Source organism: Peromyscus californicus, unplaced genomic scaffold (genome assembly GCF_007827085.1).
Source record: "Peromyscus californicus insignis strain IS unplaced genomic scaffold, ASM782708v3 Scaffold_8__1_contigs__length_139910024, whole genome shotgun sequence".
Lineage (NCBI taxonomy): Eukaryota > Metazoa > Chordata > Mammalia > Rodentia > Cricetidae > Peromyscus > Peromyscus californicus.
The window spans coordinates 22,364,163-22,378,068 of record NW_026294606.1 but is presented as its reverse complement, the minus strand read 5'-3'; the positions used below and the strand labels follow the sequence as shown (position 1 = coordinate 22,378,068).

Genomic DNA, 13,906 nt, shown 5'->3' with positions numbered 1-13,906 from the left:
ACTAGCAAGCCAGTCTAGCTGAAACAAGTCTCAGGTTCAGTGAGAGACTCAAAAAACAACCAGGAGAAATGACTGAGGAACTATGTCAACCTTTGGCTTCCACGTGCAGCTGCATGGGTGATATATGCCCCCCCCCACGCACACCCCTCCCACACACAGGGCTGGGGGATAAGGCTTTAAACATCAAATGAGCATTATTACTAAGAAATCAATTAAAACATGTTTCAAATACAGTTCATATTTAAATTATTTTACTAACAAGTCAAATACCATCAAAGTGTTATTAGTATATTAATTTCTTTAATAAAAGGAAGAGATAGGTGTATAAATTCATGACATGACTACTCCATGGTTAAGAGGAGGTTTTTATTGTAGATCTGAGAGAACAGCCAGAGGCATCTGGAAGAGTCTAGAGCAGAGAGAGAAAGTGGTAGACTGAACATAGCCAGCTGCTTGGACCTGGCCAGGGGAGAAGCAGGGGCAGAGCAGAGTGGTGGGGGTGAAGTGGGCATAGAGAGAGAGCAAGAAGGGGGAGGGAGAGAAGGAGGCCAAGAGGAAGACAGAATGAGAACATTGAAAATAGAATTACACAGAGAATCAATAACTGGGGGAGGGAAGTCCATGAGCTAGAGAAGTTAGGGTAGAGGAAGAGGTAAGAAGAGCTGGGATGGACTTTGAACTGTGTAACAACTACATGTAATACTGAGGGAGCCTAGAGGCCAGCTTGCTATGGTATGCTAATGGGTACCACAGATAGCCATCTGTCCCTTCTGCCTTTCGGAATTTGGAGAAATGGGGTTTCCTTTGGATCTGACAATAGGAAAATAGAAAAAAGCTTAGGAGAAGTTGATCTTTTTTTATTTTTGTCATACTTAAGAATTTTTCCAATAAAATATTTGAGGCTTTATTTCCTTTTATTACATCCCACACTTGGCTTGTCCTTTTCTCTTTGAAGGCTCATTTCATGTACCTCCCTGCTACCCTGACCATGGCCCTTATCCTCACGTCCTCCTAGTCCCTGCTACTTGACTGGCTGCCACTTGTCATTTTTCTGGTGTGTGCTCTGGGTAGCCCCATCTTCAATATGCTTCACAGTGTTGCCAAGCTTCTAAAAGTGAAAACATTGTGTTTGTGTAATTGTAGAACATTCTATAACAAATCTTCTTGTTTGTCACATCAGATGAAAAGCAAAGATTCGGTTATGAGCGGTCTGGATATGATCTTGAAGAATCAGATGGCCCCGATGAGGATGATAATGACAATGAAGAGGATGATGAGGACAGCCAGGCAGAGTCTGGCCTCTCAGCAGCACCCTCAGTCACAGCCAGCCCACAGCATCTTCCATCCAGAAGTGGCCTTCAGGATCCTGGGAGTGTAGAAGAGGACCTTAGGGTTCCCAGTTGCTTCTCAGGGGCACACACAGACCCCATGGACATTCTGCCTAGAGCGTTACTCACTAAGATGACTGTCCTCAGCACAGTACAGATTGATCCCAACAGGACAGATTTACCAGCAAAGGCCACGCAGCATACTGCAAAAGATGAGCATGAAATAGTTCCTCATGTAGACACTTCCAGGTCCCCAGAGGTTACCCCCAGGTCTCCTGGCCATCAGATGTCTGTGGATTACCCTGAATCTGATGTTCTGAAAAGTCCTACAGCTGCAAAGACTGTTGCTTCAATACAGGTAGATGAGCAGTGGTTGGGTTTTGTTTTATTTTTGTTTTTTCCTCTTATTCCATTAGGAAAACCTAATAGATTAAACCTAATAGATTTAAAAAGTCATTCATGACCATATGAGTATGTACCTTTTTGTTGTTATAGCCAGTGACAGAATTCATTTATGTCTGTTAAAGCACTGTTAATTATATTGACAAAAATCCACATATTGTATTATAGCTTGTGGTGCCTCTTTTAAAAATACTCCTTCATTATTTGCTGTTTTTAAAAATCACAATAAAATCTGTATGTACCAATTGTAAACTCACATCCCGAGACTTAAGAGTCCAGTGGCTGACTTGTTTTTCACTAGTGTGGATATGGTGCGTCTGCAGCATGTTATCCAGATCTTGTGCTTGGTCTGCTCCTGTGGACAGTAGTTAGCAGGCTTCATGACAAAATTAACCTGACACAAACACGACTCAAGAATTCATGTTGTTTGGATGAGCAAACTGCTGGGAGATCTTGGGAAAGTTTCCTTCCAGGAAGCAGCTCAGGGCCAGACACCAGCTCCAGAGAAGTTCAGGAAGTATGCTGCACGCTTTTCCATGGCTGCTTCCTAATCAACACATAATTCTCTTTCCTTGACAGTTCTCTTCCCTCTCCTATGTGTTTAATAAGGCAGTAGGATGTTTTTCTTATTGGGAAAAGATGTTTTCCACTAGAGAAAAACAAAAACCTATAATTTTACATACTAGCCTAAACTAACTTCATCTGTCAGTTTAATACAGAAATTGAATTATAATGTGAACTAATGCAGCTCCTTAACAAATACATATATATATATATATATATATATATATATGCAAATTCATGTATATATTATCAAGAAAAAGGTAGTATTTAGATAACACTCATGGGTGGAAGCGGGGAGGATAGGCAAGATTCATCCCTCCCTAACACTGGGTTCTTACTGCTGTATCTCAGCATCTCACATCTCACCAGTGCCTGAAAATGCAGTCTTTAGTAGACATGTTATTAGCTTATGAATCAGTGAGCAAATAAATGAACAACTGCAGACCTTTGTCTTAGTAATAGCTCTTCACTTCATGAGTGAATAATTTTTCAGTTAATTTTCTCCCAGTTGAGTTGATGCTCACAGCCAACTAATATGGCAATTTCTCAACATTTCCTAGTCTTTAAAATAAATTGGTGCTGGTGATGCCAGAAAAATAGCATCAACATAAAAATATAACCATGCTCATCTATCAGTATCAAATGGTAATACCCAGGAAACTGGTTTGCAAATTGCAAAATACAAAATGTTTTTCTGGCATTGTAGTAGGAAAGAAATTAAAATGGAGATTTTTGTTGTTGAAAATACAAGTCAGCAACTCTACAATACAAACATATACTCTTAACTCCTTAAGAGTTAAGAAAAGAACAGACTGAACACTAGTACTTTAGCTGTGATGAAGGAAGCTCTGCTAGCAAGGCTCATTGTCTCTTGTCTTGTAGGATTCACCATCTGTAAGACTTCCGCCTGCTGTAGCCCAGCTCAACCCTCAGCCAGCAGCCAGGATTCCTTCCTCAGTCTCACCTCACCCCGACAGTCAAGAACCGAAGCAGCAAATAACCTTGCATCCGCCTCCAGGCTTGCCTTCCTCTCAGACGCATTTGTTCAGCCACCTCCCCTTGCATTCCCAGCAGCAATCAAGGACCCCATACAACATGGTTCCTGTTGGCGGTATTCATGTGGTGCCTGCCGGCCTCACATACTCCACTTTTGTACCCATTCAGGCCGGGCCAATGCAGCTTACCATCCCTGCTGTGAGTGTCATTCACAGAACCATGGGTACCCCTGGGGATACCATCACGGAAGTTTCTGGCACTACTAGTCGCCCCACCGGAGTGGCTGAATTGAGCAGTGTTGTGCCATGCATTCCCATCGGCCAAATCCATGTGCCAGGCCTGCAGAACCTAAGTCCCCCAGCCTTGCAGTCGCTCACGTCCCTGGGTATGGAAACGGTCAATATCGTGGGCCTGGCCAACGCCACCGTGGGCCCGCAGGTGCACCCCCCAGGCCTGGCCCTCAATGCAGTGGGGCTCCAGGTTCTGGCTAATGCGCCTGCCCAGAGCAGCCCCGCCCCACAGGCACACATTCCAGGTCTCCAGATCCTCAACATCGCCTTGCCCACCCTGATCCCCTCGGTCGGCCCAGTGGCTGTGGGCAGCGCGGGGACCCCTGAGACTGCGGCTTCCAACAGCAAAGCGCCCGAGCTGCAGACGCCCGCAGGCCAGGGACACAGCGCCGAGCCACCTCAGGGGTCACCCGAAGGCCCTCAGGAAACCCCCAAAACAGTGCCCGGCCCCTCGGCAGACCACGCAAAGCCTGAAGGCCCAAACAAAATGGACACCACCAAGAAGGCGGTCTCAGTGAGTCACGTGTTGCCCGGGCGCTCCTCTGCGCAGGCGCAGCCGACACCCACGCCGGAAGCTATACAGAAGGCCCCAACTTCAGGCTCTCCATCGCTCCCCTCAGACAGACCAGCTCTCAGACCCCCAGGGCCCCACAGGCAACCCATCGTGCACTTCAGCGACGTGAGCAGTGATGATGACGAGGACAGGCTTGTCATAGCAACCTAGTGGTTTATTTTTTATTGATTTTTTTTAATAACAGGTTTTTTTGAAAACCCTTTCCTTAAAGCACATTTTTTCTGACATAAACTCATGACTAATCTTTGTGCAATCATGAACTTTTGACCAATAATTGTTGTTTTGTGTCAACTCCAGCCATTTTTGTACATGTTGTATAGACAATTGTGCCTTTTAGGAGTTTTATGTTTAGAATCTGTACAGATGGTTGAATGTCTATATACATACAAATATGTTATATATGTATATGAAAACCAGGTAGTTGTGTTTAGTAGAAACCTGTCAAATAAATCAGATGATTAAATTATATGTTGCACTGTTAAATATAAATTTTTATGGCTGTGGGGCAGTTTCTGTGTATAAATTAGTATGTAAACCCCATATTTATTGTATTCATATTAGTCTTTGCAAATGGATCTGTCATTGTGTAAGACAGTAACTGTACACTTCAGGCAGATTTTCTGTGTTACGAACTGTTTCAGTAAAATACTGTTTACCGACTTCAGTGGTGCTTAAGTCGTGCTGTCTTTAAGCCTCTTTGGGAAAGTAGCTCCCAGGTCTGTGCCTTCCGCAGCTGGTCCTTAGTTCTGACAGACAAACCTTTAGTGGTCTCTTTCCCTGTGCAATGTGCTGGAGCCCAGCAATCGGGAGCTAAAGACAAATAATTGTCCTAATTGTCAGGTGTAGTTTTGTAGCTTTTTACTTGTTAGAGGATTGAATTCTTAATATTTTCCATAAATGCATAAAACTGACATCCTGAAAAGAATGAAGACCTTAAATGTGGCTATGGAAAATGTAAATTAAGTGAAAAACAGTCATGAGACCTACAATGCTCCCTCCCACTCTTCAACCCTGTGTTCCTTAGTCAAGGGCTCCTATTTCTTTCAGATATGCTTTTATGTAGAGTTCTGTCCACTACCAAACCCTAAAGGACCCAAGTTATCGGTGAGAAAAACCTAGATCTGTAATTTAAGTGACTCTAGAAATGATTGCTCCTATCCTGAGAAATCCATCTTGGTCATTTAGGAAGATGGCAAGTGGTGGATGCCACAATTCTCACTGCGACTGTGCCTTATTATCTACGGATTGCAGGTGCCAGGTTTGTGTGGAAACTATTTGGTGTTGGGATTGGAATATTTAGCACAACTTTAGGGCAGTATGTCATAGGTTTACATGTTCTCTTCATGAAGCCACTGAGACTATGTCAGACGGGAGAGTCTGTGAGGACTTTGGAGACACCTTGATAGTCACCCTGAAGATCACTTCTGGTTTTGGGAAAGGTACTTGGAGCCCCACCAGTCTGTCTTGTAATTGGGATTACCAACCTGTACTCCAATGACAAGCAGGCTCTCTGGATCTATGGTGCTGTGGGCATGTGTTTTTTCTTATGAAGGTACAGTTTTGCAGCTTAGGTCATTAAATTCCCATAAATAGTGCAGACTTCATTTTGAAAAGAATTCTAGAAAACTCAACTATAGAAGTTCCGTTGCTCTCAAGTGCAGTTGAAACAAGTTCTATTACCCAATTTCTTACAGTCATTGTTTTAACTTCTTACCATGACCTATATCTACTTTTGCCCAAAATTTTAAAGTAAGCAACACTATCCCCAATAAGGATACTGTAGATGGGGCTGAATTCTCTGAACTCAAAAGTCATGCTTGCTAACTTCAGCACTTAGGTTTTCAAATGGTTTGAATAGAATATTATTAATTTGGAGGATTCCTACATCTAACCATGGATTAAATGTCGTTTTATACTTGATGTCTTTGGGAAATTTAATAATGATCTAGGGTAACTTAATCTCATTTTGTACTTTAGCTCTCTCAAGATTCATCCCATTATGCACATAGCATTAATACTAATGACTTTCTTGTTTTAATGTGGCTTTTCAAGTATTTTCCTAATGCAGTTAGTCATCATGCTTCAGATTAAGGTTTTCAAACTACAATAAGGCAAAAAACAGATCCATTCTCAAACTGCTTGAAATTTGGGTTTTTCCTGCTAGTGATAAACTGGGTGCTGGGCCGCAGCAGTGACTCCAGTTTGCAGTCAGCCTTGCAGTCCCAAAGGAGAACAACAGTAATGGAGTATGCTACCCTAGATTGCCCAGAAGGATGAGTGTGTGCAATCACTGCATTCTTTTTTATTCAACCATGTTTCCAACTTGTGGCAGTATATCAGGATATAATTCCATCATAGCTGAGGGTCATCTTGGCCAGATATAAAGTATTTCCAAAACCTGAGTCATTGTATTTGAAGTACGTAACTCAGTGGTAGACTGCTTGCCTAGCATATATTAAGTCTCAGTCAGTGATTCTCAACCTGTAGATCACAACTCTTTCAGCAAACCTCTATCTCCAAAAATATTTACATTATAATTAATAATAGTAGCAAAATCAGTTATGAAGCAGCAGTGAAAATAATTTTATGGTTGGAAGTCACTACAACATGAGGAACTGTATTAAAAAGTTGCATTATTAGGAAGGTTGAGAACCCCTGCCCTAGGTGATTCTGCAAAAAGAAATTTAAAAACAGTATGAATGCTAAAACCTTTTTGCATGAATCTACCATCATGCCACTACCAGCAGTGTTGGGAAAAACACCTGAACTGAAGGTCATGTTTCTCATTTCCACAGATGAATTTACCTGTTGGAAAACTTTATTGTAAGTTAACATAAATCAAGGGCATTCAACTAACTTGTTTTCATGCTCAAAACTTTAGCCACAGCGATAATTATTCCTTTCAGAACGATAATTAACTGACATTTAATGTAGAGATTTTTGCTTCTCATTTCTTGTTTTTATAACACAGCTATGATTTTCCTTTCACAGAAGTGGTGTAAATAGCACTTTTGTCATTAATCTCTGACCTCAATTTTAAATGATGTCATTTAACATGATGTCGCTTAACAAGGATTAGGAAGTATGGTAGGTATTTTTGTTTGAAGATTGTCAAGTACGTTTTCTTTTTTGATAAATGCTCAGATCAAACTGCACCACATTCTTGGCATTTCTTCTGTTGACCTTCAGTCTTTCCCCGGTTACTTCATTTTCCTGAGCATATTTACCAATTCTCTGAGAGCTTCATACAGTATATTTTGATCATCTTCCTGGCCTCCTTTCCTTATCTCCTGGATCCACTCTCACTTCCCTAATCCTACCCCAAGTTCGTGTCCTTTTCTTTTTTTTAATTTAATAACCCACTTACTCCAATTTATGCTGTCAGTACTTAATCTTTTATTTTTGATGTCAAGATTAAACAACACCAAAATAGTGATTTTCATTTAAAAACTATATGAATTTTTAGGGTAATAAATCTTAAAACAGGAATCTTCCTATGATTATTGCCTTATTTTATCTTCAAGGATAATTATTAGATATGTGTTTATAATATTTTAATGACAAATAACTTCCTACTGTCATAAAAATGGAGAGATGTAGCACAAATCTTAAAAGGTCTTATTAATAAAAACAAACCTGGAGCAAGGTATTGGGGGTGAACGCTGAAAGATCAGAGAAACAGACCAAGCCACAGATAACCTCACCTTGCCAATTTCTCAGCCGATCCTGTTTCCTCAAACTGGAAGCCTCTGAGTCCTCACCCAAATGGATCTCAGCTGAACTGCTGCTAAAAGCCTAAAAGCTTAACAGCCAAGTTCCTGGTCCTCACTCCTTATATACCTTTCTGCTTCCTGCCATCACTTCCTGGGATTAAAGGTGTGTGTCACCATTCCTGGCGGTTTCCAGTATGGCCTTGAACTCACAGAGATTTGGATGGGTCTCTGCCTCCCAAGTGATGGGATTAAAGGTGTGTATGCCACCATTTTCTGGCCTCTATGTCTGTCTAGTGGCTGTTCTGTTTTCTGACCCCAGATAAGTTTATTGGGGGACACAATATCACCACAGAGAGAATGCATTTAAAGTAAGGATAATAAATGGTTTTTCTCTATAAATTACATAATCTGAAAATCACAAGGCCTTATTACCCATAAGTATTGAGTTTCATATCTTTTCATACAAAGGTCAATCTACAGCCTTGCACATACAGCGTGCATAGCTACTCAGACATTTTCTTGTTTTCTGAATCAGGCTTTAAAAACTGAGTGATGACCTAAGTACCAACCAATTCCAAAACTATGCAAGTTACACTAGAAGATGTAGTTTCCAACCTAAAGGAGCACCTGCTTGAGTCCATATAAACTAGAGAATCATATTAAGCTGTATACATCATAGGAACCATAGACTATAACTATATGAGAGTTGAGAGCTAAAGTTATAAAGTAATTAATAAATTATTTAAGTGTGATGAGAACTGCTGTAGTTCAAAGGAGGGTTAGGATTTGAGACTTTAAAATAATCATGATGCCAAACGGTAGAGCAAGAATAGTCGTAGAGACTAAGAAAAATGGAATAGAGAAGAATCACTTAGACATTCAATAAATATTCAGCACCAGCAACATAGAAAGTACTCTGAGAATGCAATTGTAATACAAATTAAATGGCATCTGCCCTTCAGGAGCTTGAGCTCTATAGAAAAGTAAGGAATCAAAAGAATAGACTCTTGAGTGGTCTAAAGTGGTCCATGGTGCAACTGAGTAGAATGCAAATGAGGGAAATTCTGGCTGGGCTGATCAGCAAATGCTTCAAGGAAGTGACATTAAACCTTGGCCCTACAGGGACCCTGATAAGCAGAGAAAATAAATGGGTGGGAAGAACAGTACAGACGGGAGGGACACCTAGGGAGTCAGCCGTCAGCCATGACCAGACACGTACCATTTGTGATCTCATTTGTTCCTTTTCGTCAGGCTGGATCTTCTCAGGGAGAAGCAAGGGAGCTGTGTCTCACAAACATGAAACCCTGCCTTGCTGGACTGAGCAGTGCAGCAGCATTCTTTACATGGAAGCCACTTCCTTGGGATTCAGCAAGGCATCTCACAAGGCTGTGATGGCATTCTGGAGAACAAAGGCTAGATCTAAGCTAAGAACACAGGGTGCTCAGCAGGTCGTTTTAGTGGAGAGAACAAGGCACAGGCTTAAGAGGGAAGAGCTTCCTCTCTCCTCCTCCTGACAGGACAGCAGGTAAGGAGGAGAAAGAGGTGATGCAGAGGAGGGTGGGAAACAAGCTACCTTTTGCCAAGCGGGCCACTGTATCATTTCTTTTTTCTTCAGTAGACTTGATGAAATTGCAGAAGACATTTGTTGATGACACAATTAAGTGTGCATCAGCAGGCAAAGCAGTTCCATCCCCTGCAGAGATGGGCTGAATGTCAGACAGAATTGGGCAGGAAAACAGAACTTCAGCACTTGGGTTGAAATTATTACCATTCACCAATTCAGTATCTGCTCTGCCTTCCGTAGCCCACCAGGAAAAGTATACTCTTGGGGATATTACAAATATCCTATTTAGCGGGGCTGAAGAGATGGTTCAGTGGAGAAACCACTTGGTGCACGAGAATGAAGAGGACCACAGTTTGGATCCCCAGGACCCACAAAAGAGCTAGGCTGGCATGGCGACTACCTGCAATCCCAGAACTTCAGAGGCAGAGATGAAGACTTGGTTCCTGGTGTGAGTTGATTAACTGGACTAGCCAGAATTAGTGAGCACCAGGTTCAGGAAGAAACTCTGCCTTATAAGTAGAGATCGACTGTGGAAGACACCTGACATCAACCTCTGGCCTCCACACACAAGCATGTGCAGGTCTACCCCAGCATGTATGCCCACACACATGCAAACAAACACACAAGTATACACAGCTCCACCAAACGAATTTAATTTTAAAAATCAAGTAACAAGATAACTCATAGTAGGTTTTTGTTTGGAGATTATATGTAAACTGCTCCATTTGTAGGCTAGTACAGGATGAAACTAGTCACACAATATGGATGGCAATATTTCAAATGATTGCAAGAAATGCAATATGATATTATCCCCACTTTATGGCTGAGAAAGTTGTTCAGGGTTGCAAAGCTAGCTGAACAGTGGAACTGTCTGACATTTTCGCAGTGACCTCCACTGCCTTTCCGGTCATGATTTACAGTGGTTGGGTTATAGTGTGTTCATTTCTAGGTGAAAGTCTGTTAGTATTCAGAAAACAAGCCATTTTCTTCAGAAATGAATATGTCCAGTACTATGTATATTTGTGTAGATAATAGATTTTTATAACCTTTTTCTATGCCCTTTCTCATACTTCATATAATAGGAGCCATAAAAATACTTAGTGATGAAACATTTCATTGAAATAACAAGCGATAAAAGGGTATTTGAAAGTGACAATTCTAATCAAGCTTAAGACACATAAATTCTTGAGTTCATTAGGTTTCAATTATGAATCATATATATATATATATATATATATCAAAATGTCTCTGTTGCATATCTTATGATGATAAAACTTAGGTGGAAAGGAAGAAAGATGAATGTGGATTCATACTGTTTTGTTTCTAGATGTGGTTGAAAAATAGCCTGGCCTGTTATAATAATATTATAATGTCCCTGAGTTTGATCCTTTCAGAAATATTTTTAAAAAGGAATGGAGTAAATTCCCAGTACTTATGATGAGGATGATTACTAAAACACATATTCCTATGAGACAAGGCATCAAATTGTGCTTTTTTTTGACACACTTATTTAAGTACAATGAAAAGAAAGTCATCAGAAAATTTACAGGGAACAAAGATATCCATCATTGCTCTTTTAGGAAAGCAGTAAGAGAGAGAAAGAGATAGCCCATGGCAAATGCTCCTTGATATGAGCCAGTAGGGCCACCACACAGCACTTAGCTGTTTCCTTTTCTCTTTCTTTGGGTTTGAAGAATGTAAAGGTGAATAAATTACCTTGCTTTGGTTGTCTATATATATATATATATATATATATATATATATATATATATATGTATGTATGTATCTTGAAGACCAATAGACAGTAGCTCCTCTTTATTCTTGCTGGAGACAAACCATCTTTTATCCACTTGTTTTTAGTGACTTGAAAGACAGAATGTTTAGTTGTTTCCCTGTGGGTGTTGCCAAATGGGATCTAAAGAGGCCAGGCTAGATGGAAGACACTGGCCTTCACATTCCTGCAGCTCAGCCATGGGAGGAAAAGCCAGCTTTGAGATCATTCAATTAGCCCAGCATGCTTAGTTTTCTTTGCTAATAGCACGGCTTATTTTTTCCCAGTAGGGTCAAATGTTAAGACCACTTTTGCTTTGCCATTTGTATTCTTTGACATATTTGGATTTAGTTATTTTGAAACATCTTTATCCATTAGACGGTACCTTTGGCATTCATATTCACTGGGAGAATTTTACAATTTCATGCAAAGAGTCTAGTTATTAATAACCACTCATGCAATCATAATTATTGATTCAAAAATCCAATCTTCATTAAAAGTATATTAACTATTCTGATGAATAGTTAATATAACTCACATAATTTCATGGTCTACAAAGGTTGAGACATTTTGCTTTCATGATGCTGATTACAAAAAAGCCGAAAAATATTCTATAGTAAGTATGAGGAGAGAAAGTTATTTTTTTTAAAATTTTGCTACATAATGGCTCAGTCCCAAACCAAAAAGAAAGAAAGAAAGAAGAAAGAAAGAAAGAAAGAAAGAAAGAAAGAAAGAAAGAAAGAAAGAAAGAAAGAAAGAAAGAAAGCCTGTGCATTAAAGGCTGTGAAGTTAAATGTTTAATGCAGTCTTTTTCTTGGCCTCATCCTGTGTTGGAAAAAGTGGAAAACATTCAGTGTATGGCACAGCAGCCTCCTTTGATGCTCGAGCAACCCGGAGTGCCTCAGGTCAGAGCTCTGAAGTCCCGTAAGTGGAGATAATGATCAGACCTGACACCAGGACCCCAGGGACCTATCCTAGAAAGAAATGTTCTGTTTGTTTGGTTTTGTAACTAAACAAATTCCTTGAACCCTTTGTTATCCTTTTTCTAAATCCTTCAAAAAAAAAGAAAAGGTGCTGGGGGAGGGAGGAGGATTTGAAAGACACAACAGATTCAGGCGTCAAAACATGTAAAGTTTCTGCTCAGGGTCCAGTTGTGTGTTCTTTAGTGTCTCAGTTGAAACAGATATGTCCATGGCAGGCGCTCATTATTGTCTCCTAAGGTACTGAAAGCTTTTGTTGCTATTATGTTGTCTTAGCTATTTAAACAACCACCACTTCAGCATGAAGATTACATGCTGAATGCATTTATAGATGATTTTCAGTGTAGTAGAGCATTCATGGTTTACAAATGAACAACTTACAAATCCTGTGCATTTCCTTAATTCAGTCCGAGTATCGAGTATAATCAACTTTCGTTCAATCACTGTTCAAGGTTTAAGTGAGCATAGACTGTATTACTGTTATGTGCCATCTCACAAATGCATGTGTTAGTGGAGTGTGAATAAGAAGGAATGTACTAAAAAACAAAACAAAAAACCCTCATGGCAGCAGCATCATTGGTTATGGACAGTCTGCAGTTTATCTGTTCATCCAACAAAAACAAGCATATTTCCTGACTCATTTAAGTATTCAACAATAGAAACCCAGTGCTGAAGAACAGACTACATAAATTCAGATACCAAGTGGACGACCAACTAGCTAATTGTCCAAATATATGTTTTCTGCGCCTCCATTTTCTCATCTATCGGTCAGCAAAAATAAGTCCTTACTTGAGAGGACTTTTGGGTAAATTAAAGCATTAGTACTGTGATGTACTAAATAATCTTAGGGCATGGTAATATGCAAATAAACGTTAGCACTGTATTGATGTTTTATAATAGAACAGATATTAACAAATACTCAGGAGCAACTTATCACCTGTAAGATGGTAGCCATATCTTCATTTGAAGCTGTGTTAAAACACACACACACACACACACACACACACACACACACACACACACACACACTTTAACATGCTGTGTCAAATTATTCAAATTGTCCCCTGTCAATGTTCTACAGAAGAACCAGACAATCAGATTGCATTAGTTACTTCTCTGTTGCTATAATAAAACACCAGGAAGAGTTTGGAGTGGCTTACCATTCCAGCAGGAGAAAAGTCCATCATGGCAGAGAGGCACAGCAGCCATCAGGAGGTGCGGAGGCAGAACCAGTACAATGAGAGCTCACAGCCTCAGATGGAAGCAGGAAGCAAAGACCAAACAGGAAGTGGGGAGAGACTATAAACACTCAAAGCCAGCCTCCAGTGAGGTCCTTCTTCCCGCTTCAAGGCTCTACAACCTCCCTCACTGGCAATGCCACCAACCGGGGACTAAGTGTTTCAATATGGGAGTCTATGGGGGACGTTACTCACAGAGCACCACATAGACATTAGATGATAAAATCGGGTAGGTGGTCCAGAGAAGTTACATGGACTCCCCTTCATAAAAGTTTGAAAGAATGAAATGTTCTGATGTACCCTCAGAGAGAAGGGCTTCACCAGGTAGAAGAGTGTGGGGGACCTATATAGATGGTGACATCAGAAGGCAGGATCAGGGACCCAGTTCTGGCCTTTCTTGTGGTGTACTTTGTTTTGGGCTCAAGCTAGCCCCCTTGCAGAGCCCCCTAAACTGCCCAAAGCTCATGGAGTCCCACTCAACCCATT

At 40.6% G+C, this 13,906-nt stretch overlaps 1 protein-coding gene across 4 annotated transcripts in view; it reads left to right on the top strand.

The window, feature by feature from the left end:
• Positions 1 to 4,814, top strand: part of Hivep1 (HIVEP zinc finger 1) — a 148,535-nt gene extending 143,721 nt beyond the window's left edge. For all 4 annotated transcript variants that reach the window (XM_052727249.1, XM_052727247.1, XM_052727248.1 and 1 more), the window contains 2 exons: positions 1,181 to 1,686; positions 3,177 to 4,814. In XM_052727249.1, the coding sequence (XP_052583209.1) occupies positions 1,181 to 1,686; positions 3,177 to 4,304 (1,634 nt within the window). In that variant the 3' untranslated portion in view covers positions 4,305 to 4,814. The remainder of the gene's footprint in view (positions 1 to 1,180; positions 1,687 to 3,176) is intronic.
• The last annotated feature ends 9,092 nt before the right edge of the window (positions 4,815 to 13,906 follow it).